General features: G+C 31.6%; 2 protein-coding genes across 3 annotated transcripts in view; one reads left to right on the top strand and one right to left on the bottom strand.

Moving 5' to 3' along the window:
* LOC122513079 (protein Shroom) overlaps positions 1-25,331 on the bottom strand; it is a 259,002-nt gene that overhangs the window by 4,401 nt on the left and 229,270 nt on the right. Inside the window, exons 7-10 of the mRNA XM_043629313.1 lie at positions 16,638-18,031; positions 12,819-12,963; positions 1,606-1,813; positions 571-837 (exon numbers count right to left, since the gene is read on the bottom strand). Of these exons, the coding sequence (XP_043485248.1) occupies positions 571-837; positions 1,606-1,813; positions 12,819-12,963; positions 16,638-18,031 (2,014 nt within the window). The remainder of the gene's footprint in view (positions 1-570; positions 838-1,605; positions 1,814-12,818; positions 12,964-16,637; positions 18,032-25,331) is intronic.
* LOC122513082 lies at positions 18,499-24,689 on the top strand. Of its 2 annotated transcripts, none has more exons than XM_043629315.1 (4): positions 18,499-18,769; positions 19,534-19,782; positions 19,960-20,012; positions 23,605-24,689. In XM_043629315.1, exons 2-4 carry the CDS (start codon positions 19,538-19,540, stop codon positions 23,646-23,648), a joined length of 342 nt encoding a protein of 113 aa, XP_043485250.1. In that variant the 5' UTR covers positions 18,499-18,769; positions 19,534-19,537; the 3' UTR covers positions 23,649-24,689. The 2 variants fall into 2 exon arrangements, with proteins under 2 accessions (XP_043485250.1, XP_043485251.1); XM_043629316.1 differs by having other exon boundaries at positions 23,587-24,689.

Below are 25,331 nucleotides of genomic sequence, written 5' to 3'. Positions count from 1 at the left end.
TTATTTTTACAAATTACAACTGTATTTTTAAGTAAAAATTTATTCTTCTCTAAATCAATAATTTTTAAATAATATTGAGAAAATTCCTTGAAATTTTAATTATTTAAATAAAAGAAATGTTTCTAAAATTTCGTTCACAGTTCAAATGTTTTCAATTAAATATTACGAAATTTTAATTAGATACTTAACTTAAAAGTGTTTTATTTAAATAATATTAAAAAATTCTACAATTTAAAAAAAAGAACTAAAATTTTTCTAAAAGCTTAGTTATTTAGAATTTTTAATTAAAGTTTCCCAAAAATTAAAATTTTTAAAAATTTCACTTTAAAGCCTGTTGACATTTTTCTTTTTAAATCCCTGGCATTTTTCTGATGCCCCTGAGCGATTACATTTTTCCTGACTTTTCTTCTGATTTCCCTGGAACTTGCATCGAAAAATAATGTTTTCCATATAAATGAAGAACTATTTCTAGAAGTCAATCACAAGAGGAGGAAAGTTATAATTGAAAATGTGGATTCGTTTTGTGATTGTAGAATTGAAAATGATAAAAATTGAATATATTATACTAACTCTCTCGGCATGGTCGGCTGGCATTCCATGAAGAGTGTTCTCAGCTCGAGCGAGGCGGCCACTGAGTCCAAGGAGAAGACTGGTAATTTTCCCGACTTCCTCGACGTGAAGTCGATACTTTGATAATTCCGCAGGACGCGCCACGGACGCAACTTGCTTAGCGACACGGGCACCCAATGCCTCGTTCAATTCGCCCTCTTCCCTGACAGCCTCCTCTTCAGCTCTCAGCACCACCAGTTTCTTATCCAGTCTGATCATCAACTCCTCCTGCAAACGAAGCCATTTTTTTAATTTTTCTATTTTTACTTCATCTTATTCTAAGTCTGTTTCCATTTTCACTTTATCTTAACTTTACTTATGCTAAATCTATTTCTCTTTTTATTGTACTTTTCTATTTTCCCCTATTTTATTATTATTCTTTATTTATTTATTTTTTTTATTGTTGCTCTATTTTATACTATTGTTTCATTTATTATTTTTCACCTCATTATTTTAGAAACACAATATTATTGTTTTTCAAAAGTGCCGAAAAATTGCAATAACTAAAAGTTTTTCCCTTTCGCTCGTACTTTTCTCCCGGGATTTGAGAAAAAAGGGGCAAAGAAAGAAAGAAAAAAAAAGATCCGGAAATTATACCCGAGTTTGATTGTAATTATCACCAGTTCAGTTTTCTTAACAATATTTTAAAAACGATTCAGAGAAGGTGCTGATGAGAAGAAATGACCGAGTCGAAAGGTTCTTTTGTACTTTTTAACTCGATATTTTCAGAAAATCATCACCTTCATTATGAACTTAAAATGTCGGTAGTGCTTTCAAGTATCTTCCTTCCTTCTTCTTCTACTTCTTCTTTTTTAACCAAGAAAATGATAATGATGAAGAAGAAAAAGTTCGTTATATTCTCGGCCTTCGAATAACGTCGAAAAAAAAGTTTGAAATCTTTCATTACCACTTGTCATGCATTTAAAAAGAAATAAAATATGTACGAGAAAAAAACGTTTTTTCCATATTTATTTGAAATTTTGACAATGTATGTACCTTCTTTTGCCTGAGGTCGACACTATTCATGATAACAGTCGTCGTTTCATCCTTGGTAGGTAAAGTTTCCTCAACAACTTCTTGTGAATACCTCGTCAAGAATGTTCCCTTTCCTTCCGAGGTCGTAAAGTAAGATGCAGTAGGCGAAAGAGGACTTTCGGGATAGGCGATTGACGTTGCAACTGGAGTCGCGGGCTCTGATACAATTCTGAAAAAATTTAATTATTATTAAATTAAATTATTTACTTCCATTATTGTCATTATTCCAATAATATTTTTACTAATATTTTTATTAACATTGCAAAGACAACATTATTTTTTGCTTATATTACATCTATTTGCAGAAAAATATTTTTATTAACCACTTTTTTAATTTTAATATTCTTAATAATTTATTATTGTGCAAATTACAAAATTTTTTATTTTCAAATATCAACTTCAATTTTTGAATAATTTCAGATTCAAAATTTAAAAAATTCTCTTATTGAATTCAACTATTTTCAATATAAAATTTCACAAAAAATCACACTATTTGCAAATAATTCATATAAATTCTCCGAAAAAATGCAATTCTTTGCTTAAAATTAAAAATTCTTTTCGGAAATTTAATTATTTTTTGCACAATGTTAATGAAATTTCTTGAAAGAGTTAAATTATTTTTAAAAATTTTGATAATATTCTTCGAAAGAATTCAATTATTTTCAAATTTTATGATAGAATTCCACGCCAGAATTTGATGATTAATTTTAAATTAATTATTTAAACATTATTATTGAATCCAAATAATATTTTCATTAAAATAAAATAATTATCAAGTTGAATTTTTTTTATTGGAACAAAAATTGATATTAAAAATAATAATGAATAAATTAATATTATAAATACACGGAAAGAAAATTATATTAAATTTTGTAAAAGTGCTTCTCAATTTAGGGAAAAAATGCGACAAGGCGAAATTTTGGTATCAAAAATACTAAACAGTGAAAGGAATAATATGAAATTTAGTATAATAATATCAAATATCAAGAATTTTAATCTAACTTTACTAAATTTCAAATTATTTCTTTCACTGTTTAGTATTTTTGATACCAAAATTTCGTTTTGGTGCACTTTTTCCCTAAACTGTAAAAACTTTTACAAAATATATATGTGACTGTCCACGAGAAAACAGGGCTTAGCTCCCAAACGTGAATTTCACAGGGCGAGCGATTGAAGTATGTACTACGATTGAAGTTAACTACGCTTCACATACCCATCTTTAAAACGATATATTGTCGAAAGTAGTTGATATTTTTAACTTTTGACTTTTGCATTTGAAAAAGCAACATAAAATCTGTCGATTACCATAAAAAACTCAAAATTTATTTTTTGGACCTAAGCCCTGTTTTCTCGTGGACAGTCACATATGATATGTGTTAATATATGTAATAAATTTTCTCTCCGGGTACAGAAAATGTTTTTATTAAAATAACACAGATATAAAATTAAATTATTCAACACTCAAAATAAATGTGTAAGAATACCAAATAATTAAAAAATTTTTTTTTCAAAATTTAAATTCCAGAAATTTATTTTTGTTTTCATTAAAAAATCAAAACTGAAACTGAAAGAAGAACTGGAAAAAAATTTTCAGTGATTAACGTAAATTCGTAGAACGCTGTGTCTATTTAGCCCGCTAGCGGGATGAATAGTGACAGTAACTTATTTATCCCGCTAGCGGGATACAAGTAATCACGGCAGGTTATTTAGCCCGCTAGCGGGATAAGTAAGGATTTTAGGCTATTTATCCCGCTAATTTAAAAAAATAATAAATATAAAGTATTTACTTGCCTAGATACATGGTAAAAATTGTTAAGTATATTAAATATTAATTATTTCATTTTAGGAAATGATAGATAATAAATTAATAATAAATGTTATATTCTATTATTAAATATTATATTATATTTATTTAGATATAAAATCTATCAAAGTATTTATAACATTTTATAAAAATGCAACTTATGAAAATTTAAATATAATCTATATTCTAAGTTTAATTTGTTTTATGAAATATAAGAAATTGAATATAATATAATCAGGAAAAAATATCATAATTTTTTTTAAAAACTCAAAACAATCCGATTTTATTTTTTATTTTTTTTTATTTTTTAAAAAATTTTTTTTTTTATTTATTTTGTTTTACTTTTTTACTTTCTAATTATAAATTTAGCAAATGTAACTAGGACAAACAAACAAGTTAATTTGTTTAAATATGCTATTATATATTTACATTTCACAAAGTAAATTGCTTATAAATTTTTAGGTTGAAAAATCAAACTTGCTTCCTTCCTCGCCATGAATAGATATAACGAAGATCAGAAACATAAGCATCACTGCCCAATACATTCTTGTCAACTGTGGTTTCATACAAAAAAGGATTTACAATCTCATAAAAAGGTTCACAAAGGGCAAGAGAATTTTGAATGTAAAATATGCCAAAAAAAATTTATGTGGCCCAGGACTATGAAGATCACAAGCATAATCATTGGGTGGAGATAAAGAGAGTAAGAGATTTTTTATTTTTAAAATATGTTACTTCTTAAAAATTTATAAATAATAGTATATATATATACAGAAAAGAGAACAACAATCTTTACTGAGTACTTCTACTGATTTTCCGTTTCCACAATCACCACCTCGCGGGTTGAAAAGACCACATGTAAGAATTTCTAATTTTAACTTCATAAAAAATGAGTTTCTTACTAAATTGTACTATTGGCTTATCCGACAGAAAGGAGAACAATCTTTGCCGAGTACTTCTACTGATGTGCCGTTTCCTCAACCACCATCTCGCAGGATGAAAAAACAACATGTAAAAATTTCTAATTTTAATTTGATAAAAAATGAGTTTCTTACTAAATTGTACTATTGGCTTATCCGACAGGAAGGAGAACAATCTTTGCCGAGTACTTCTACTAATGTGCCACCTCCACAATCACCACCCAGGAAGTTAATTCGCGGGTTGAAGAAACCACAGGTAAAAATTTATAATTGTCAGATATTATCATTGCACTCTTCATTGCAAACTTATTCTAAAAACATATTACTTATTTTTTTATTATTTACTTATTTCCATTTATTGACATTATAATCATTTCTAACTTATTGATAGTTAAAAAAATTCGCCTATGTATTTATTTATGATTTCTGAGTAATATGATCCAAAACAAATTTCTATTATACAAAAATTGCAAAAATTTTTTTTTAACATTTTATAAAAACAATTTATTTATTTTATGTATTGAAAATATTTTTCAGATTGACACCAAGCAAGAAAAAAACCATGACTCCTACACAACATACATGTCCCTCAACTCAATTTTACGCAATGATGATGAGAATTACATAAAAAATAAAATTGAACACGATGTAGAAAATGCCAGTCGAATAAAAATTTTGACTGCAATATTCATAAACTTTATAATGAATAAACCAGAGTGTCAACTAGCAAAAGAGTTCGCAATTTGCGGCTTCAATCATTACAGAGTCATGAATTGCTTCAAGAAAAGAAAAGTAGAAGATTATATTACATGCAAGAAAAAGGATCCTGAATTGTACACATTATTGGAGGAATTCAAACTTGCAATGGCAGATGAAGAAAGTGAAATTGATCCTGTGTTATTTAACGAATTTATTAAGAACAGTGAAAAAGAGAACCAAGTTTATGAAAATAAGGAAGAACAACTCAAACAATACAACAAATTCCGAATTGAAAAATTGACGAGCCTTAATTGTCAATAACAAACAAATCTTCTTTTGCAAGCAGCACGGGAAATGGACAAGGATTTTCGCGTTCATTTACACATGGAAGGACCAAAAATATTTAAAAAATATCTTAAATTTAAAGAGTTTGGAGTTCAAACAAAAGAGGAAGTTGATAAACAGGATACAAGTGTAAAGAATGAAAAAACATAGGAGGACATCAAGGAAAAAGAAAAAAGAGCAAAGAAGAATAAAAGAAGACTTGAAAATTTTGAAAGGAAGGTCGAGAAAAGAAAGAAAGAGAACAAGAAATTGAAGGAAGAAAGAAGAGAAGTAACTGCAGAAGAAGTAAAGGAAACCCAAAAAAAAATAAAGGAACGAAAGGAAAACAAAAGGAAGGTAGTAAAAATTACATTCAAAAAGAACGGAATTAAACAATCTTTGACAAAAGAGGAAATAAAGGAAAAAGAGAAAAAAGTAGAAAAAGCACTGGATTATTTACTTTTGTATAATCACTGCGAAGATGAAAAGTTATGCAGTTATTTAGAAGAAATAAAGAGAGAAACGGAAGAAATTGATATTCGGTTGGAAAAAAAGATGGACGAAAAAGAAAAAAATGAAAAGGAAAAGGAAAGAAACAAAAAATGAAGAAGGAGAAAGAAGAGGTTCAACTTTTAGACTTTTTAGATTTAGACAATGAGTACAAATGTTGCAAATTTTTACCATTATATATAAGAATTCAAAGAGAATTTGTTGACAATGGATTGAAGGGGTTTGTTTTGTTTCCTATGAGACGTTTCGGTTTGCAACACGTTACATTAACTCAAACAATTTTGGAGAAAGATTTTCTTCCTTACTTGAACACTTTATCAAAAAAAAGGTGGTTGAAGTAAGTGAGATAAAGCGAAAGTTGAATGAACAAGACTAAAAGAATAAAATAAAAAACACTACTACAAAAAGAGAAAATGCAAAAAAGGGAAAGAATGCTGTAGAGAAAAAATTTGACAAGTTAAAAATATTGTGGCAAGGAATTTTCGATTTAAAAAAAGTGACGAAAAATAAGAAGAAGCGAGAATGGAGTGTACCTCGGGCTATGCAGACGGATGGCGTAAAAGTGTCTCTCATATATAATTTGAAGAAAGCAGAGAAGATTAAATCCTCGTCAAATAAAAGGAAGAAAAAAAAATAATTATGATCGATTTGTGGGTCTTGATCCAAGTTTGAAGGCAATGTTTGGTGGAGCAGTGCGTGATGGCGATCCGCATGTAAAAATTGATCAAACAACAAAAAGAATTAGCAAGACGCAGGACACTCCCACTTATGTGAATGCTAAGACATTCCGATTTCGTGCTGGAGAATATCGACGAAGAAAAATGCTGCACTAATACTCAAAAGACATTGAGGAGAGATACGACAGTTTTTTGAAAAAAAATGAAAAGTATAATAATGTCGAGAAAAAAGATCCGAGAAAGTATCTGCTACTTGCCAAATTCAATTTCAAACAATTTGAAACTAACCAAGCAGCATTGACAAGAAAATGCTTTTGGAATTTAAAATTTAACAAATTGATATCTGTGCAACGCGAAACAGATCGACTCGTGAATTTTATTATGGGCGATGTTAAAAAAAACCATGCCTAGTGGCAATAGGAACGACTTCCATAAATACTTGTATGAAAGGACACGTAAAAACGCCAGTTCAGAGGATTGAAAAACGATTAAGAGAACGCTCAAAGCAAGTTGGCGAAGAAAAATTAAAAATTGTTCATTGTTATGAAGGCTACACAACAAAATTTTGCAGCTCGTGCAACCAACAAAATGTTGTCTCCAGGTCCCCCAAGCGGTATGCATTTTGCCAGAAATGCCATGTCGTGTGGAACAGGAACGTAAATGCGGGAATCAACATTTTAAATATTGCCCTTATCAATGAGGACATATTGACTGGGGAAAATATTCCCAACGCGAAAGTCTTTAAGGGCATAAAAAGCGTAAAGGACATGTGATCCAGAAGCAGCCTGATGGCATACAGCAAGTAAGAAACATTATTTTCGTTTTTATTTTTTCAATTTAAAGTGATATTTATTTCATTGTGTAAAATAATTCCCACTCTATTCATTAAGATTTAATTAATCAAAATTAAAAAAATTTACTATTTTGAATTGATACCTCATGTATTAAGTTAATACTGCTTGGGATTATTTTTAGTGGGTATTATTTTAATATCAAAAAGTGGTACCAATTTAGAACTTTTTTTTTACAGTGTACAACGTGTAGGTGAGAATATAAACAACCAGGGGAAGTCGACTTGACAATATCATTTATGGACGTCTTACGTAATCACACACTTTTTGCAAAGGAGCAGCGGCTTTTCAAGACAATAGTCTCTGAAACGATTGGGCGTTCGACCAAAATGCAAAATTGCCATCGCCCTCTTTTTCTTATTTCTTTGAGAGGAAAAAAGCAGCTTCCGACAATATTTATTCCCCGAAACGATGAAAGAAATAATTTTCTTTTTTTTGTTCTTGAAATGAGGTCAAGAATACCAAAAACGGAAAAAGGGGAAGAATTTAATTGAAGTCACTCTCTCAACCCAATTCCAAACTATTTTCCTTCATTGTATTCCAAAAGTGTGAACCGAGAGTAAAAATAAGATTTCGCGGCGACAAGATCCGATTCTTCTTTCAAAGAGTCGAGTCTTCCAAAATAAACCAAAGGGAGTAAAAAAATTCCCCTTTACAAATTTTTACTTTTTTTCACAAATTCGAAAAGCTAGTTTTTTTCGTATTTAAAAATACAAAATAAAACAATTATCTCTCGATAATTACTTTGTTTTCCTACATTCAGCGATGATCGACAAGTTAAAAGTGTGAGGCAGTTACGTATAAATATGCATTTGGAAACGAGTTGTAAATTCGTAAAGTTGTTTAAAGAATAAAAAAAGAAGAATGGCAATAAAATTACCACTGTATTTTTGCGGAATCATTAAATAACGCACTCGTGCAAACACCCACGTGATAATAATAATAATTGTTCAATGAAGAGAGAATTGAACGCAACACTCGATTTTTTTCTTTTTCTTCTTCTTCTCTTTAATGTAGACGCGTGCCAATATTTTTCAACCTTTGAGAACACACACTTTATTGTTACTCGCGAAAAAAAATTATCATCCTCCTGACCTCCCACATCGATAAACTATACATGAGCCTTCTTCAGAGACGCATTTCCATTCAACGAGGACAAACATTATGAGGGTGCCATAAAATAGATGACATGCTTGAGAACACAAATATTACTCCACAGATATTATTTTTTTTTCTTTTTAACTGGAATTTATGTCGTAAAACAATTCTTCTTTGGCCTTCCACTAATACTTGACAAGAGATTCTAGAAGAAGAAAAAATCAAAATTCAAACATTTTTATTATTTGTCTAATATTATTTATGTGTTGGAACATTTTTTTATTTAGCGATAATAATTCTTAATATTAAGTACAGTATTTTTTATTTTATTTTAATATTAATTATAGTGATAAATAAATAATAAAAAATAGTCTATTTTCAATAATTTCAAATTTAATAAAATTTAGTAATGATTGCAAACAAAAATTGAGAAAAGAAAATTTTCAGCTATGGATTATTTTTAATCACAAAGAGAAGGTATTCTTTTATTTTGGAATTTTGTACTTTTGTTAAGTGAGAAAATATTTAAAGCCAAGATTTAACTAAATTATTACAATTTAAATTCAATTATTGAATTTTTATTTCGAGTTCAATAAATTTTTGTTTATTTTCACAGAATTGGCACCCAGGAATTTTTTTAAATTAATAATTAACAAAGAAAATATTTTTTTTATTTGAAATTTGTTCATTTTAGAGATTTATGTGGTGGGAGAATATTAAAGCGAAATTTTCATTAATTAATGCAATTAAATTACAATTATGGAATTTTAATTTCAAATTCAAGAAAATTTTGTTATTTTGCAAAAAAAAAATTTCATAGAGGAATTTTTTTAACTACCAAAAAAAGTATTTTTCTAATTTTTTATACAAAGATTTTATTTTTGAATTTTTTACAAAAAAAAATATCCAGCGAAAAATTTGTTTTTAATTATCAAAAAAGTATTTTTTTTATTTAAGAAGAATTTTTCGATTGTGAAAATTTGTGACATTAGAATATATTCAGAGCAAAATTTTATTAAATTAAAAAAATGGAAATTTAATTATCGAATTCTAATTTCGCATTTAGACAATTTTTACAGAAAAAAAATTATCAGCGAAGAAACTTTGTTGAATAACAACGAAAGTTTTTTTTAAATTCTTTTAAGTTAAAGAAAATTTTTTCTTCTTCATTTTGAAAATTTGTAAGGTGAGAGAATAATTAGAGCAAAATTTTATTCTGAGCAAATACAGATGGGAGACACCTGATTATTCAAGTGAAAGAAGAGTGAGAAATGAATACAAAGTGCAGGTATTGAATGAACGATGAATCGTTGGACATAATCAACGAAATCTTCAACAATAATAAAGGCTCTGATCTAAGATCCCTGAATACGTAAGCACCTATCATTAAAAGTCGAATTAAAAAGATGTATTCAGAAGGCGCACGCCACGTCTTCAGGGTATAAACATACGTGTCTACTTGTCTTCCAACGGGACAACTTTGGAAAAAAAGAAATACCTCAAACTTCCGCGTCGTTTCTTTATTCAAAATGAAGAAGAAGAAGAATAAGAAGAATATTCTTTGTTGCTAGTTGAGTACTAAAAATTCTCTCGCACTGATATTGAATTAAATGGAATAAAAAAAAATAAAAAGAGATTTTAAAAAATAAAAAGGAGTAAGAAATGAAAGAAATAAAAAATAAAGAAGAAAATAAGTTTTAAGAATAAAAAAAATTGAAAAATGAAAATTTTCTCAATTGAATACAAATAAATATGTGACGCGTTCCCAAGAAAGGTACCTAAGAAGGAAAAAATTTGAGGTTATGTTTTAAATTTTTTGAGTAAAAATACAGAAAGAGAATCAATTATTAATTAAAAATTGTTGGTTTTCAAGTTTTTATTATATTCAAAATATTCAATTAATATTGGTTTAAAATTCAAATAATTAAAAATGAACTTTTAATCAAGATAAATCTAACTCGAACCCAACCTATAATTCGTTTGCTTCTTATAGGTACCTTTCTTCGGGTCGCGTCACATATTTCTAAAACGAAAAGTGGATCGAAAAAAATAAAAATAGAATAAAGAATAAAAAGAAAAATGCCAATATAAAAAAGGAAAAAATAAAAGAGGAATAAAAAGGTCTCAAGAATAAGAAAAATTGAATACTTAGATAAATATTTCGAAAAACAAAAAAGTGGAGAGAAAATTTCTCATATAGATTGATTTAAAGAAGACATCCTCTCTTTCGACCGGTAATCAAGAAAAATAATCAACTTCTCAAGGTTTCATTTCTGCAAGGACGTTACACGCATGACGTATCATGTGCGTGTAATTTACGTGGGAGGAGAATGATTCGAGTCTGTAATAAAGTCAATGATCTTGCGAGTGAAATGACAGTGTTTATAAAATCCCGAAGGGGAAACAAAAAAACCAGGCCAATGGTTTGTTCGACTTTTCATTTTCAAGACGCATTTTTATCCTTTTCTTTAAAAAAAAGAAGAAAATACAAAAATGTCACTCATTTTTTCTTTCTATTGAAAATAAAGAAATAAAATACCTAAAATTAGAGAATAGAGAATAAAAAATAGAAATGTAAAAATAGAAAATAAAATAAAACGAAATAATCTCGAAAAAGAAAATATTTTTGTACGAAAAAATTCAATTTCTGATTATTGAAAATGAATTTTAGAATAACCCATAAAGAAAAAAATTGGAAGATAAATGATGAAGATATTCGACCGACCATTAAAAGGAAGAAAAAGAAGAAGAGCAAAATTGTAGTTTGTAATCCTATTCACCCTGTGAAAGTTATCGTAAACCCTTCTTCGCATTTTTTTCTCCTCTCTTGCAGATTTGAAGAACGCACTTTGTGCAGCATGGGTCGCAAGGTCATCATGATGTCTGCGATATAGTGGGTGGTGCTAAAAGATACGCATTGTTATGAGGTTTTCTGGGTGCGGTAACTTACGCTTGGACACAATTTTAAACTGATGGAGAACGACCTCAAGGCTGTATCAAAGATCCCTATCGATGAAAGTAGAAAAGAACGTCCTTGAATTTCCAACTCTATTATTTGCATCAAGGAGAATTTTTTCCCTTTTTTTCTTACATTATTATACTATTTCATATGCACTAGAATTACAAAATGATTACAGTAGTTCAATATCTTTACAGTATTCTTCGGAATATAAAAAGTATAGAAAAGTAATTCTGTTCTAATAAATTGTAGTCGCATTGCAGTTAGACAGTTATGCAGGAAAAATTGCAAACGGTTCCAAAATTGAGTAACAAAAGGTAGAAAAATGCAAAAGTTTTTACTCTCTGTTTTTTCTCCCCTTTACTCTTTACTTTGACTATTTTAATTTTTATGAGTTTACTTTTGGACCAAGTTAATAAATGTAATTTAATTTTAGACGAAATTAATAAATTAAAAATAAGAAACAAAATGTCACTGAATTTGGCGTCGACGCTCAAATTTGAAAACTATTATTTGGGGTTTTTAGAGATTAAAATGTCATTGATTTCCATTCTTTCATTCACCTAGGGAGTTAAAAGAATGTTCAGAGCATTCTCTCATGTCTCAAAAGTTGTGAACGTGAATTATAAATTAAATTTAATGATTCATTTTAATTATTATTATCAATAAAATCAATTAATTAAGTGAAATTAATTATTTCTTTATCAAATTCAAATTTTATTACAATAACACTGAGTCACGAATTTAAACTTAATTTAGTTTCAAAATTTTAAATTTGTTTTTAATTTTTATTTCAGTGAGCAATTTATTTATGAAAATATTTATTAAAATATTTATAAAAAAATAATTTTTTTCAAAGTAGCAATAAAAGCTATAATTAAGAACTAATAAAACTAAAAAAAACTAAAAAATCAGTGTCAAAATAAAAAAATAAACAAAAAATATAAAAAATAAAAAAAGAAATAATTGGGAAAATATAATAAAGAATTAATAAAACTAATAAATCAGTTTTAAAATAAAAAAATAAGCAAAAAATAAACAAAAAATAAAAAAAAGAAATAAATGAAAAAATACGAGAAGAAATTACAGCCTTATGAAGCATTATTAAGAAACATTAAATGATATTTATGTTCTCAACGAGAGTATTTCTGGATTATTATGAACTATTATGGTAAACTATAAATATGATTATTTAACATTGCGAAGCAAGTGAAAGTTATAATTTCACTCACGCGCTTATTAGGAGATTAATTAAAGAATTTATAATTCGCTCTCATATCCATAAGAAAATGAATTGAATTATAAAATATTAATCGTAAATCAACAACTTACTTGCTCACGTCTCCAGTTTCTTTATCAACATCGGAAGTTGATTCTTCTAAGGAAAGCCTTCGTCTCGATCGAGGTTGTAATGTCGCTTCCACCCTAAAGAGACCGGAAACGTAGTCTGTTGATTTCTTGAGCTCAGTTACGGGAACTGAAAATAATTATAAAAATTAATTATCATTGCAATAAGAATATTTTAGAATTTAAAAAACAACATTTCTCTTACGTAAATTTAATGAAGGCAAAATTAATAAAATTAAAATATTTTTTTAAAAGAATAAATCAATTAATTAAATAATTCAGAAATTATTTTATCAATTTATTATTTACTTATTGGAAAATATTATTCACTAGTTTATTCAATTTTTGTTTACTTTAATTAATTTATCAATTATTTTTATTATTTTTATTCATAAATTATTTTTGTTATTTTTATTTCTATTTTTTTTATTATTTTTGTTTACACATTATTTTCATTATTCTTATTTATAATTTTAATTTGATTTTGTACAAAAATACATTTTTAGTAACAAATTATTTTTAATTTCAATTTTCAAAATTTCATGTTGAAAAATAAGGTAAAAAAAATATTATTAAAAAAAATATGCAAAAAAATACTTGATTGTAAAATAAATATTAAAAATTAAATTAATTTACTTGAATAAGAAGAAAAAAATGGAAATATTAATTTTTTCCCCTTAAAATTCATTTTCGAGAAAATGATCAATAGTAAATCAATTTGTATGATCGATTCACGTTGAAACTTGTTATTAGCCGTTACTGTAATTATATACCTTATGCTATAGTGAATTTTTCTTTTCTTCCGGAAACCTTAATATGATAAGAGGCGCGTGCGTGTTCATCCAATATTACAAACAATGAAGTATAATTGAATAATGCTCCCTTACTACTGATTGGGTTAGTGTTTATTAAAATAAAGGGTCACTGCTCTTTGTTCCACTCAAAGAATTTTACATTTTAAATCCCTTGTTCACTTTCAAAAAAAAAAATATTCATACGTTTTATATAATTTTCATAGTTTTTACATAAAAACGTTTTTTATTTTTTTCAAAAAAAAAAAAAAATTGTCAAAATAAAAATTTAGAAGAAAGATGAAAGATTATTGAAAATACAAGAAATTATTAATGATGTAAAATTCAGGGAGAGAAGAGAATTTCATGATAAAGTAATTAAGGAAAATTAAAACTCATTAGCGTTTGTTGAAGGAAAAAATAGGACGCGAAGTGAATCAGACAATTTATGCTCTTTGGAATGATTCATTTATTATGGAATGTGTTGTGTAATGTTACGTTATTTGTCGGGGGGAGGGAAGGGGGATTTGTGTGACAGACAAGATATACACTATTGTTCGTGAATTCAAGTCGAAACGAAGCCAAAGAAAGGCTCGAGTCAACAACCGACCCCTATAACTTCAGCTAGTTAGCTTTTATGGGTTTCCCGAGGATAATGAAAGTTGATGGCAAAGAAAGCAATAACAATCTATCTTACTTATTTTATATAGAAAAAAATAATCTATTTAACATTTTTTTTAAGATCTTTTTTCTGTTCTTTTCCAAACGTTTTTCAATTATTTTTCAAATTTTTATTCAATTCTTTTCTAAAATTTTTGTAAATTTTTTATTCAATTTTTCTCAAATTATGTTTAAAGTTTTTCAAGTTTTTTTCATTTTCTAAAAGTTTTGTCACAACCCGTGTGGAAAAGTGGTGTTGGCCCACGCCGGGGGCCCGCATGGATCGCCCACATCCATGAGGGGCCTACGTGGGTGATCCAGGCGAGGCCCCTCATGGAAACGACATGCTGATCGATGAGGGCGCCCGCATGGGCGATCCACGCGGGCGCCCTCGTCGGCCCCCGGCGTGGCCCTCGCTTTACCCTCATCTTTGCCCTCGACTTACCCTCACCTTTATTTTTCAAAATTAAGTTAATAAATTAATTATTTATTAATAATAAACAAGTTCAACTATTAATAAATAACATTGTTATTTAACGATTTTTACTTTTTTTAATTAAATCGTCACAAAAAAAAAAAAATTCTGACGCACGCGGGTACAAAACCTACGACCTACGGACTATCAGACAAACACTTTACCACTGTGCTAAGGGACCTACTTGAAATTTATTTCTTTATAGTAGGTCACTAGCTGACTTTCTTTTGATGATTCAATAAAACATTGTTGACACTAATACACCATAACAAAAAAACGTGTTTTTCATTGTTTAAAATCATTATAATCATTTATTTTTGTTATGTAAAAAAATATTTTTTGTTTGGACTTAGAAATTTTTGCAAGTCAATGATGTGGGCGATCCATGCAGGCCCCTCGCGTGGGCCCTCAAGGATTCGCCCTCATGTGAGTGTTATATTTTTTTAAAAGTAACATTAAATATTTGTTAAAAACGTGTTTTTCATTGTTTAAAATCATTATAAACATTAATTTTTTGTTGTACAAAAAATTGTTTTTTTTTGACTTAGAAATTTTTGCTGGTAAATGATGTGGGCGATCCATGCGGGCCCCCCGCGTGGGCCCTCAAGGATTTGCCCTCATGTAAGTTCAATATTTTCAAAAAAAATGTCAAAACATTTCTGTTAAAAACGCGTTTTTTTATTGTTTAAAATCATTATAAACATTAATTTTTTGTTGTACAAAAAATTGTTTTTTTGGACTTAGAAATTTTTGCTGGTAAATGATGTGGGTGATCCATGCGGGCCCCTCGTGTGGGCCCTCAAGGATTTGCCCCCATGTGAGTTCAATATTTTCAAAAAAATGTAAATAATTTTATGTGAAATATGTGTTTTTCATTGTTTATAATCATTCTAAACATTAATTTTGAAGTAATAAAAAATGATTTGAGGTTTGGACTTAGAAATTTTTGCAAGTCAATGATGTGGGCAATCCATGCGGGCCCTCGGCGTGGCCCTCATGGATTTGCCCACATGGATCAGCCCTCGTCGGCCCCCGCCGGGGCCTCTCGCGTCGTGTGGGCTTCATGGGGGCTTTTTCCACACGGGAAGTTTTTTTTTAAATTTTAAAATTTTTCTTTAATTTTGTTTCGAATTTTTCAATTTCCTTTAATTTTTTCAATTTTCTTTAAAATATGTTTCAAATTTGTCAAGTTTTTTTATTTTTTTAATTTTCTTTAAATTTTGTTTCAAATTTCTCAAGTTTTCATTATCTTTTTGCAAAAAATAATTTCTACACGAATCGAATCTACACAGTATAGAACATTTTTTTAGACGAATTTTTACTGCAGACAATTCACCAAAATAATAAAGTTTTTGATTAATATAATTAAACGAAACTAAATCTGCAGAACTTTTATTCTTTCTAAAAATTCTTTTAATTCATAAAAATTTGTTTAGCTGAATTACATATCTTCGTTTCTTTTATAATTGAGCAGACTTTCTATTAATAGAATTTTTCTACGAGTTTTTGTTAACAGAATGTTTGTTTCGATTTTTCATTTTCTAAATTTCAATTAAATTGAATTTTTATTGAGAACATTTCCTCATAGTAGAATCTTCATTTAGCTAAATCTCTAATGAATAGAATTCTAATTCAACGAACTTTTCAATTATCTAAATTTTCATTCTGTTATTGAATAATAATTTCGTTGAATTATTGAACGAGATTTTTGAAACAGAAGTGTAATCATTTCCACAAAATTCAAAATGGAAAAAAGTAAAAAAATTTTAAAATGTAGTTTTAAGGAGAATCCTTGGGGAAATGATTCTTTTTTGAGAGAAAATTGAAAAAAGTGTAATAATAATAATAATAAAAAAATGTTTGTGAGATAAATCTTACCAAGAATTGGCACAAGTTTATCATTCGGACTGAGTTGACTAGCGAGTTCCCTGCTAAGTTCCTCGCACTCAATTTCCTCGGGTAGCTTTTTCCTTGGCTCAGGAAGAATTTCCTTCATTTTAAAGCGTTCCTCGAGATCATCAATAATTTCCGTTTGCGATGCAGCATCAATGGTCGTTGCATTCACACGTAAAACAATTTCCGTTCTTTGAACCAAGGTCAAACCCTCAATTCCGGGTTGCGGCGAAACACACGGCGAGTCCTGAGTCGGAGAATTTCTCGTCGACGACGACGACAACGATGTGCTCGACGACGACGACACCGTTGAACCATTGTGAATTCTCAACGATCTCGAACTCGACGATCGTCTAGCGAGATATTCCGTTCGCCGAATACGCGAGGAACTAATCGGCGAATTTGTTGTCTTGTCCCAATTATTATCGGTCTGCGTTGGACTCGAGACTTTTCTACCCAGCGATAGTGTTTCGCTCGGTGAATCGAGGGGCGATTGTGTTTTTGGTGAAAATCTCGATGGCAGTGTACTGGGCGATATTCTCAGGTCCGAGGATCGCGACGATGAACCGGAACTCGAGCAACTTCCAGTTCTTCTTGGAACGGCGCCTCGCAGTGATGTTGAGTTCGGTGACCTTGGCGGTGAACTGGATGGTGGCGGTGGTTTCTCACAGGGCCTGGTATCAATGTCATTGATCTGACAATTTCTCGACCAATTGTTCTCACTGTTGGTGTGGGTGGACATTGATCTTCTTTCAATGCCCGCATTCCTGCGGTTGAGAAGTTCGACATTCTGTGAAGTCATTTCGATTGTTGCACTTCTTTCGCGATAAAAATCGACTGCTGTTGTTGTTGTTGTTGTCGTCGTTGCTGTTGTTTCACAATTGGCGGCAAGTTTTCGTCGTTCACGTTCCAATTGGCGATTACGATCGTTGAGGACCTCGATACTTTGGGGTGAGAGTCGTTCCTTTTTTTCGGTGTGATAGCCGAGACGTAGATCGTCGATATTGTCGATGTTATTGTTCTCGGTTCTCGTCAATCGGGTTTCGTTGGTTTGTAGCTTTTTTGTGAGATCTTTTGAAATCAATTCGGTTGAATGATTATTTTGACGGTCGTTGTCTATTCGTTGGTGAAGGGCGTCGACACTATGTGATTTTGAGAGATCGTGATGTTGTTGTTGCTGCTGTTGTTGGTGGTGATTATGATGTTGATGGAGAGAATGAGGATGATGTGGAGTCACTCGCAAGAGAACCGGATCGTCACGATCGCGGGGCCAATCGTCTAATCGTGCCGTTGGCGACATTGTTCTTTTGTAGCTGCCCTCGTTGTCAGGAACACCTCTCTCCCGACGATACGCCAGGTAAGATGCCTTTGATTGGCTTCTGTAAATGCAAAAAAATCCTTATTAGCATTTTTTAAATTTTAATTCTAAATATACTTTTTTAGATTTACTGTTTTTTCAGGCTTCGTACTCATCTACTAAAACTCACTATTTACTACTTTTTTTACGTTATGCTACTATTTATGTTTTTTTTGAGAATTTCCACTACTATTCTCAAAAATTATAATCAAATTCTTTAAAACGATTCAATTATTTTCAAAAAATATTCGAAATTCAATTATTTTCAATATCTGATATTTTCATTAAATTTTGCAAAAATTAAATTTATTAATTAATTAAATTTTGCAATTACTTAAAAAAAATTAATAAAATTCAATTATTTTCATAAATAATAAAATTTCCACAGGAATTCAATTAATTTAGAATAGCATTTTCGGTGAAAAATTTTGTTATTTTTAAAAATAACGGAGTGCCTATTCCTACGTTAACGTAATCGTTCTTTCAAAACTAAACCTACGCGAAATGGAAAATAATTTTGAAAAACGACGCCCGTCGCGCTAGTGTCTCCATCAAGGTCATCTAGCAGACGGACTATGCGAAACAAGCGAACCTGCAAACGAAACCAAACAAAAATAACCAACGTGCTTCAAGGAGAAAGTGCCGGCTTTTACGCTATGTCAGAATGAAATGAGTTAATTATAATTATTAAATAGTTATTAAATTTTGAGTGAAGTGCAATACGAGGTGCAATATTCTTCGTAAAATTTTGTTCACATTGGTAAGTATTGACGCAAAGCTTTTATATTTTTTATCAATGTATCAATCTGACCTGTGCAAACACGTTTTGTAAAAAGCGTTTGTAAAACACCAAGTTATTGAAGTCCACAACGTTGATCAACGAAAGAGACATTAAAAAAAACATAGATAACACAGCAATATTACTACAAAAATATTTAGAAAAAAAATTGATGTTTATGTTTAGATGATAATTGTTGTACGCAATTAAATATTAAATTATAATTGAATGAATTAAATACATTTTTTTCGTTGATCAACGTTGTAGAATTCAACTTAATTTGTAAAACTAATATTTTATTAGAAGTATATTTTGCGAAAAGCCTGTGTTTAATCTGCCACAAGATATGTCAAGATATTTTTTTCAATGTTTATGTTTCAAATTTACTAAATTAATTTTCAATATAATTCTCAGGGCACAATTGTTTTGATATTTTAACCTTTACGAATCAAGTCTGTGTTTCTTTTTTGATATTAAATTATTATTATTATTTTGAATTAAATTCTTAACATATAACACGGAAAAAATATGTGTGATGAAATATAAGTTTATTATATTCAGATTATCAGTAAATTCAGGGAAATTTCAGTAATTTTTTTTTACTTATTTTCAAAATTTGCGACTTTCTCAATTGTTTTTTCAAATATTGCAACAAAATATCATATTTATTAGTATTTTAATGTAATTCATTTTAGTTTTTATAGTGTGACAAATAACTGTTAACTGTTCAGTAATTATATTTTCAGAGAAATGGCTTCAACATTTGAAAAAGGCACCGTTTTTCAAAATTATGAAGAGTTTGAACAAGCTCTCCAAATTTTTGAAGAAAAAGAGAGACAAAAATTTTCAAAAAGGAGTAGCAGAACTGTTGAGGCAGCCCGAAAATTTTTAAAAAAGCCACTCAATCCTCAAATTAAATATTACGAGCTGCATTTGGCGTGCATAGCAGGCGGTGTTCCTTTTGCATCGACGAGCAAGGGATTAAGAGACAAAGGGTAACTTAATTCTTTGTTTTATTTAACGTACCTTAAATTTAAACTTGAGTTAATATTAGATTGATTAGAAATTAAAGTATATATTATTCAGTAGTCACGTGCCCTCATAGGCACGTTATTGCTGGATAATATGATTTCAAGTTTGTTCATGACACGTTCATGATTTTCATTTTGCAGAACTATGAAAGTGGATTGCCCGGCACATATTCAACTACGTGCATCGGAAGATGGTAATAAACTTGTTATTACCAGTCTAAATATGGATCACAGCACCCAGGTGCGAATTTTGGTCGGCCGCCAGAGTTGGAAGGTCGGGCGCAGGTCGGCCCATCTATGGCTGCCAATAGGTCGGCAGCCAAAGTCGGGCCGACTTTGGTTACTGTTTCCACCCAAGTTTGGGCCGACTATGGGTGCCAAAGTTTAGAGAACCTAATTTTAGTTGGTCGGGCCGACTCTGGCCTCAGTCGGGCCGATGGTCGGTAAAACTATGGCAGCCAGAGTTTAGAGAACCTAATTTTAGTTGGTCGGGCCGACTCTGGCCTGAGTCGGGCCGATGGTCGGTAAAACTATGGCAGCCAGAGTTTAAAAAACCTAATTTCAATTGGTCGGGCCGACTCTGGCCTGAGTCGGGCCGATGGTCGGTAAAACTATGGCAGCCAGAGTTTAAAAAACCTAATTTCAATTGGTCGGGCCGACTCTGGCCTGAGTCGGGCCGACGGTCGGTAAAACTATGTCAGCCAGAGTGCAAAAAACCTAATTTCACTTGGTCGGGCCGACTTTGGCCAGAGTCGGGCCGATGGTCGGTAAAACTATGTCAGCCAGAGTGCAAAAAACCTAATTTCACTTGGTCGGGCCGACTCTGGCCTGAGTCGGGCCGACGGTCGGTAAAACTATGGCAGCCAGAGTTTAGAGAACCTAATTTTAGTTGGTCGGGCCGACTCTGGCCTGAGTCGGGCCGATGGTGGGTTAAACTATGGCAGCCAGAGTTTAAAAAACCTAATTTCAATTGGTCGGGCCGACTCTGGCCTGAGTCGGGCCGACGGTCGGTAAAACTATGTCAGCCAGAGTGCAAAAAACCTAATTTCACTTGGTCGGGCCGACTTTGGCCAGAGTCGGGCCGATGGTCGGTAAAACTATGTCAGCCAGAGTGCAAAAAACCTAATTTCACTTGGTCGGGCCGACTCTGGCCTGAGTCGGGCCGACGGTCGGTAAAACTATGGCAGCCAGAGTTTAGAGAACCTAATTTTAGTTGGTCGGGCCGACTCTGGCCTGAGTCGGGCCGATGGTGGGTTAAACTATGGCAGCCAGAGTTTAAAAAACCTAATTTCAATTGGTCGGGCCGACTCTGGCCTGAGTCGGGCCGACGGTCGGTAAAACTATGGCAGCCAGAGTTTAGAGAACCTAATTTTAGTTGGTCGGGCCGACTCTGGCCTGAGTCGGGCCGATGGTGGGTTAAACTATGTCAGCCAGAGTGCAAAAAACCTAATTTCACTTGGTCGGGCCGACTTTGGCCAGAGTCGGGCCAATGGTCGGTAAAACTATGTCAGCCAGAGTGCAAAAAACCTAATTTCACTTGGTCGGGCCGACTCTGGCCTGAGTCGGGCCGACGGTCGGTAAAACTATGGCAGCCAGAGTTTAGAGAACCTAATTTTAGTTGGTCGGGCCGACTCTGGCCTGAGTCGGGCCGATGGTGGGTTAAACTATGGCAGCCAGAGTTTAAAAAACCTAATTTCAATTGGTCGGGCCGACTCTGGCCTGAGTCGGGCCGACGGTCGGTAAAACTATGGCAGCCAGAGTGCAAAAAACCTAATTTCAATTGGTCGGGCCGACTCTGGCCTGAGTCGGGCCGACGGTCGGTAAAACTATGGCAGCCAGAGTGCAAAAAACCTAATTTCACTTGGTCGGGCCGACTTTGGCCAGAGTCGGGCCGATGGTCGGTAAAACTATGTCAGCCAGAGTGCAAAAAACCTAATTTCACTTGGTCGGGCCGACTCTGGCCTGAGTCGGGCCGATGGTCGGTAAAACTATGGCAGCCAGAGTTTAAAAAACCTAATTTCAATTGGTCGGGCCGACTCTGGCCTGAGTCGGGCCGACGGTCGGTAAAACTATGTCAGCCAGAGTGCAAAAAACCTAATTTCACTTGGTCGGGCCGACTTTGGCCAGAGTCGGGCCGATGGTCGGTAAAACTATGTCAGCCAGAGTGCAAAAAACCTAATTTCACTTGGTCGGGCCGACTCTGGCCTGAGTCGGGCCGACGGTCGGTAAAACTATGGCAGCCAGAGTTTAGAGAACCTAATTTTAGTTGGTCGGGCCGACTCTGGCCTGAGTCGGGCCGATGGTGGGTTAAACTATGGCAGCCAGAGTTTAAAAAACCTAATTTCAATTGGTCGGGCCGACTCTGGCCTGAGTCGGGCCGACGGTCGGTAAAACTATGGCAGCCAGAGTTTAGAGAACCTAATTTTAGTTGGTCGGGCCGACTCTGGCCTGAGTCGGGCCGATGGTGGGTTAAACTATGGCAGCCAGAGTTTAAAAAACCTAATTTCAATTGGTCGGGCCGACTCTGGCCTGAGTCGGGCCGACGGTCGGTAAAACTATGGCAGCCAGAGTGCAAAAAACCTAATTTCACTTGGTCGGGCCGACTTTGGCCAGAGTCGGGCCGATGGTCAGTTTGAAGTTGCAGCTTATAAAATCATTTTTGTTCTTAGGCTTTCATGTAAGCGTAGCGTAATGGTTAGCGTGTTAGACTTCGGTGCGTTAGGCTGCGAGTTCGATTCCTGCGAGCGTTAGAAATTTTAATTTGTATTTATGTGTAAGATTGCGTTTAGTGTTAAGATGTATACAATAAACAAATAAATAATGAATAATAATAATTAATAATAATAATAAATAATTAATAATTTTTTGCAATCGGTCGGCCGACTTTTGGCTGCCAAGGTCGGCACGACCAAGGTTGCCAAAGTGAATCCGACCTTCTTTCTCATGGTCGGCAAAGCTTTGGCACCCCTGGTCGGCCCGACTTTGGCAACCATAGTCGGCACGACCATGTCAGCCACTGGACGGCGGGTGTTACAATTCGCTAGTTCGGCCGACCTTTGGCTGCCAAGGTCGGCACGACCATGGTTGCCAAAGTCAAGCCGACATTCTTTCACATGGTTGGCAAAACTTTGGCACCCCTGGTCGGTCCGACTTTGGCAGCCATAGTCGGCCCGACCATGTCAGCCACTGGACGGCGGGTGTTACAATTCGCTAGTTCGGCCGACCTTTGGTTGCCAAGGTCGGCACGACTATCCACTTGGTCGGCGCGACCATGGCCCGACCAACTTTTCGCACCTGGGCAAGCATGAAAATTCACAGGTACATGCATTTCTTTTCTATTTAATTACAATTTTTTTAAAAATAAATGAATAGATTTTAAAAACAAATAGATAGGCTTGAAAAATAAATAAATTGATTTAAAAAATAAATAGATAAATATTGAAAATAAATAAATAGATTTTAAAAATAAATAAATAAAATGATTTAAAAAATAAATAAATTGATGTAAAAAAACAAATAAATAGATGTAAAAAAACAAATAAACAGATGTAAAAAAAACAAATAAATAGATTTTCAAAAAAATGAAATAATTTTCAAAATATATAAAAAGATTTTAAAAATAAATAAATTGATGTAAAAATGAATAAATTGATTTAAAAAATGAAGAAATAGATTTTGAAAATGAATAAATAAAAATTTGAAAGTAAATTAATAAAATAAAAAAAACATTAATTAATTTAATTTTTTAACAACAAAAATTATTTTCAGACTGTTTATGAACATCAGGCTCCAGTGAGAAGACTCAAAGGCGAAAAGCGAGAAGAGGTTAAAAATTTGATAAAACTCGGATGTGATAAAAAATTAATCCAAGAAAAAATTTTCAAAGAAACAGGAAAACGGCCAACATACAAAGACTTGGGGAATATTCAAAGTGAAATAAGAGCAGAATTAAAAGGAACCTCGGATCCTCAAGTTATTAAAAAAATTCTGGAAGAAGAATACGGTAATTTACAATTACTATACTAGAATTTGAAGAAGAGGGTGAGACTGACAATAAAGCTAAGGCTTCTACGACTGTGATTGTAAATGAAATTGAAAATTGTTGTGCCAAATTGTCCATTAATTCTGATCCCTCATCGGACAACCTTATAGCCAATTATGTTGTTAAAAATGGAATTTTGGTACCCGAAGGTGATGGAAATGATGCTCTGGAAAACATAAAATGGCCCATTGCTGTCAAAAGACGCGGACGTCCAAAAAACAGTGAGACTACAGTGGCCATAGGATTGAGAAAAAATCGGCAAGTGAAAATTCCAAAATCTTTTAGGCTTCTCAAAGAAGAAGAGAAAATTGGTATTATTTTAAATTGGGTGCTTTCAAATAAAGCTCATTTAAATGTGATTTTGAAGGGAGATTATTTAGTAAAAGAAGAGGATCTCGAAATGCGACCAGAATCTATCAAACACGGAATACTCGATGAACAAGTGAATTTGGACATTTTAAAGCCATATATGACTGAAAGTGCACTTCAAACTTTAAAAAAAACTGTTGAAGTTAAATTGAAAATTGAAACTTGGCTTTGCGAAGTATGTCAAGTATCCACTGAAACAAATATAAGTATAAAAAATATAAGTATTGTTTGCGAAAGTTGTCTTATGTGGTACCACATTAGTTGCGTCGGTCTGAAATCTATACCAAAGAAAAAGTCTTGGTTCTGTTTTAATTGTTCTTCTTATTAAATATTTTTCAATTTGTGTTAAATTTTCAGTACAAATTAAAATTTAAAAACTCTGTTAAAAGACAGAAATACCAAGTAATGTTTTAAAAACGTTTTTAATATGTCATTTGTTAATTAATATTTTATTTTTATTTCAACAATATTTTCGTTATATAATAACAATTATATTAAAAAGAAAATAAAACAAATTTCATGGTAAAAGCAATTATTATTATTATGTTTTGTATTTTATTGCTCTATTTTCTTTTCATTGATAAAAATTAATTTAATTTTGAAATATAAATAACAAGCTCTTTAAAAACAACCAAATTTTTGAATGCCTAATTGTATTACATCTAATAACTATTAAAAATTAGTTAACATATTAACATATTTTTTTTAATTTTTTGAAACTGATTTTTGTTTAAAAAATTATTTTAGAATTTTTTTTCGTTCTCAAATTTTTGATTTTGGAATTTTGATCCCATACCTTGATTTTCCTTTATTTTGAAATTATTTCTTTGAATGTTTTTTTTCATTTTTGAATTTTGAATTTCTCGCTGAATTAAAAATTTTTAATTACTGGGTCATTCCAGCGAAAATCGTCTAGAGCTGGTTGCTCGATAATTTTAAAAAATGCTGTCATTAATATATAATATTTTTCAATACAATTAGATTATCCTTTAGTGGTTTATAGCACCAAATATATTTTACATTCTTTTAAATAATTATTTTAAATTTCTAACTGGTTATGAAGTCTAACATAACCCATTTTTCGAAAACTCAGTGTAAATAA

This window comes from Leptopilina heterotoma, unplaced genomic scaffold (genome assembly GCF_015476425.1).
Source record: "Leptopilina heterotoma isolate Lh14 unplaced genomic scaffold, ASM1547642v1 Lhet_133, whole genome shotgun sequence".
Lineage (NCBI taxonomy): Eukaryota > Metazoa > Arthropoda > Insecta > Hymenoptera > Figitidae > Leptopilina > Leptopilina heterotoma.
This window is presented reverse-complemented; position numbering and strand designations above follow the sequence as displayed.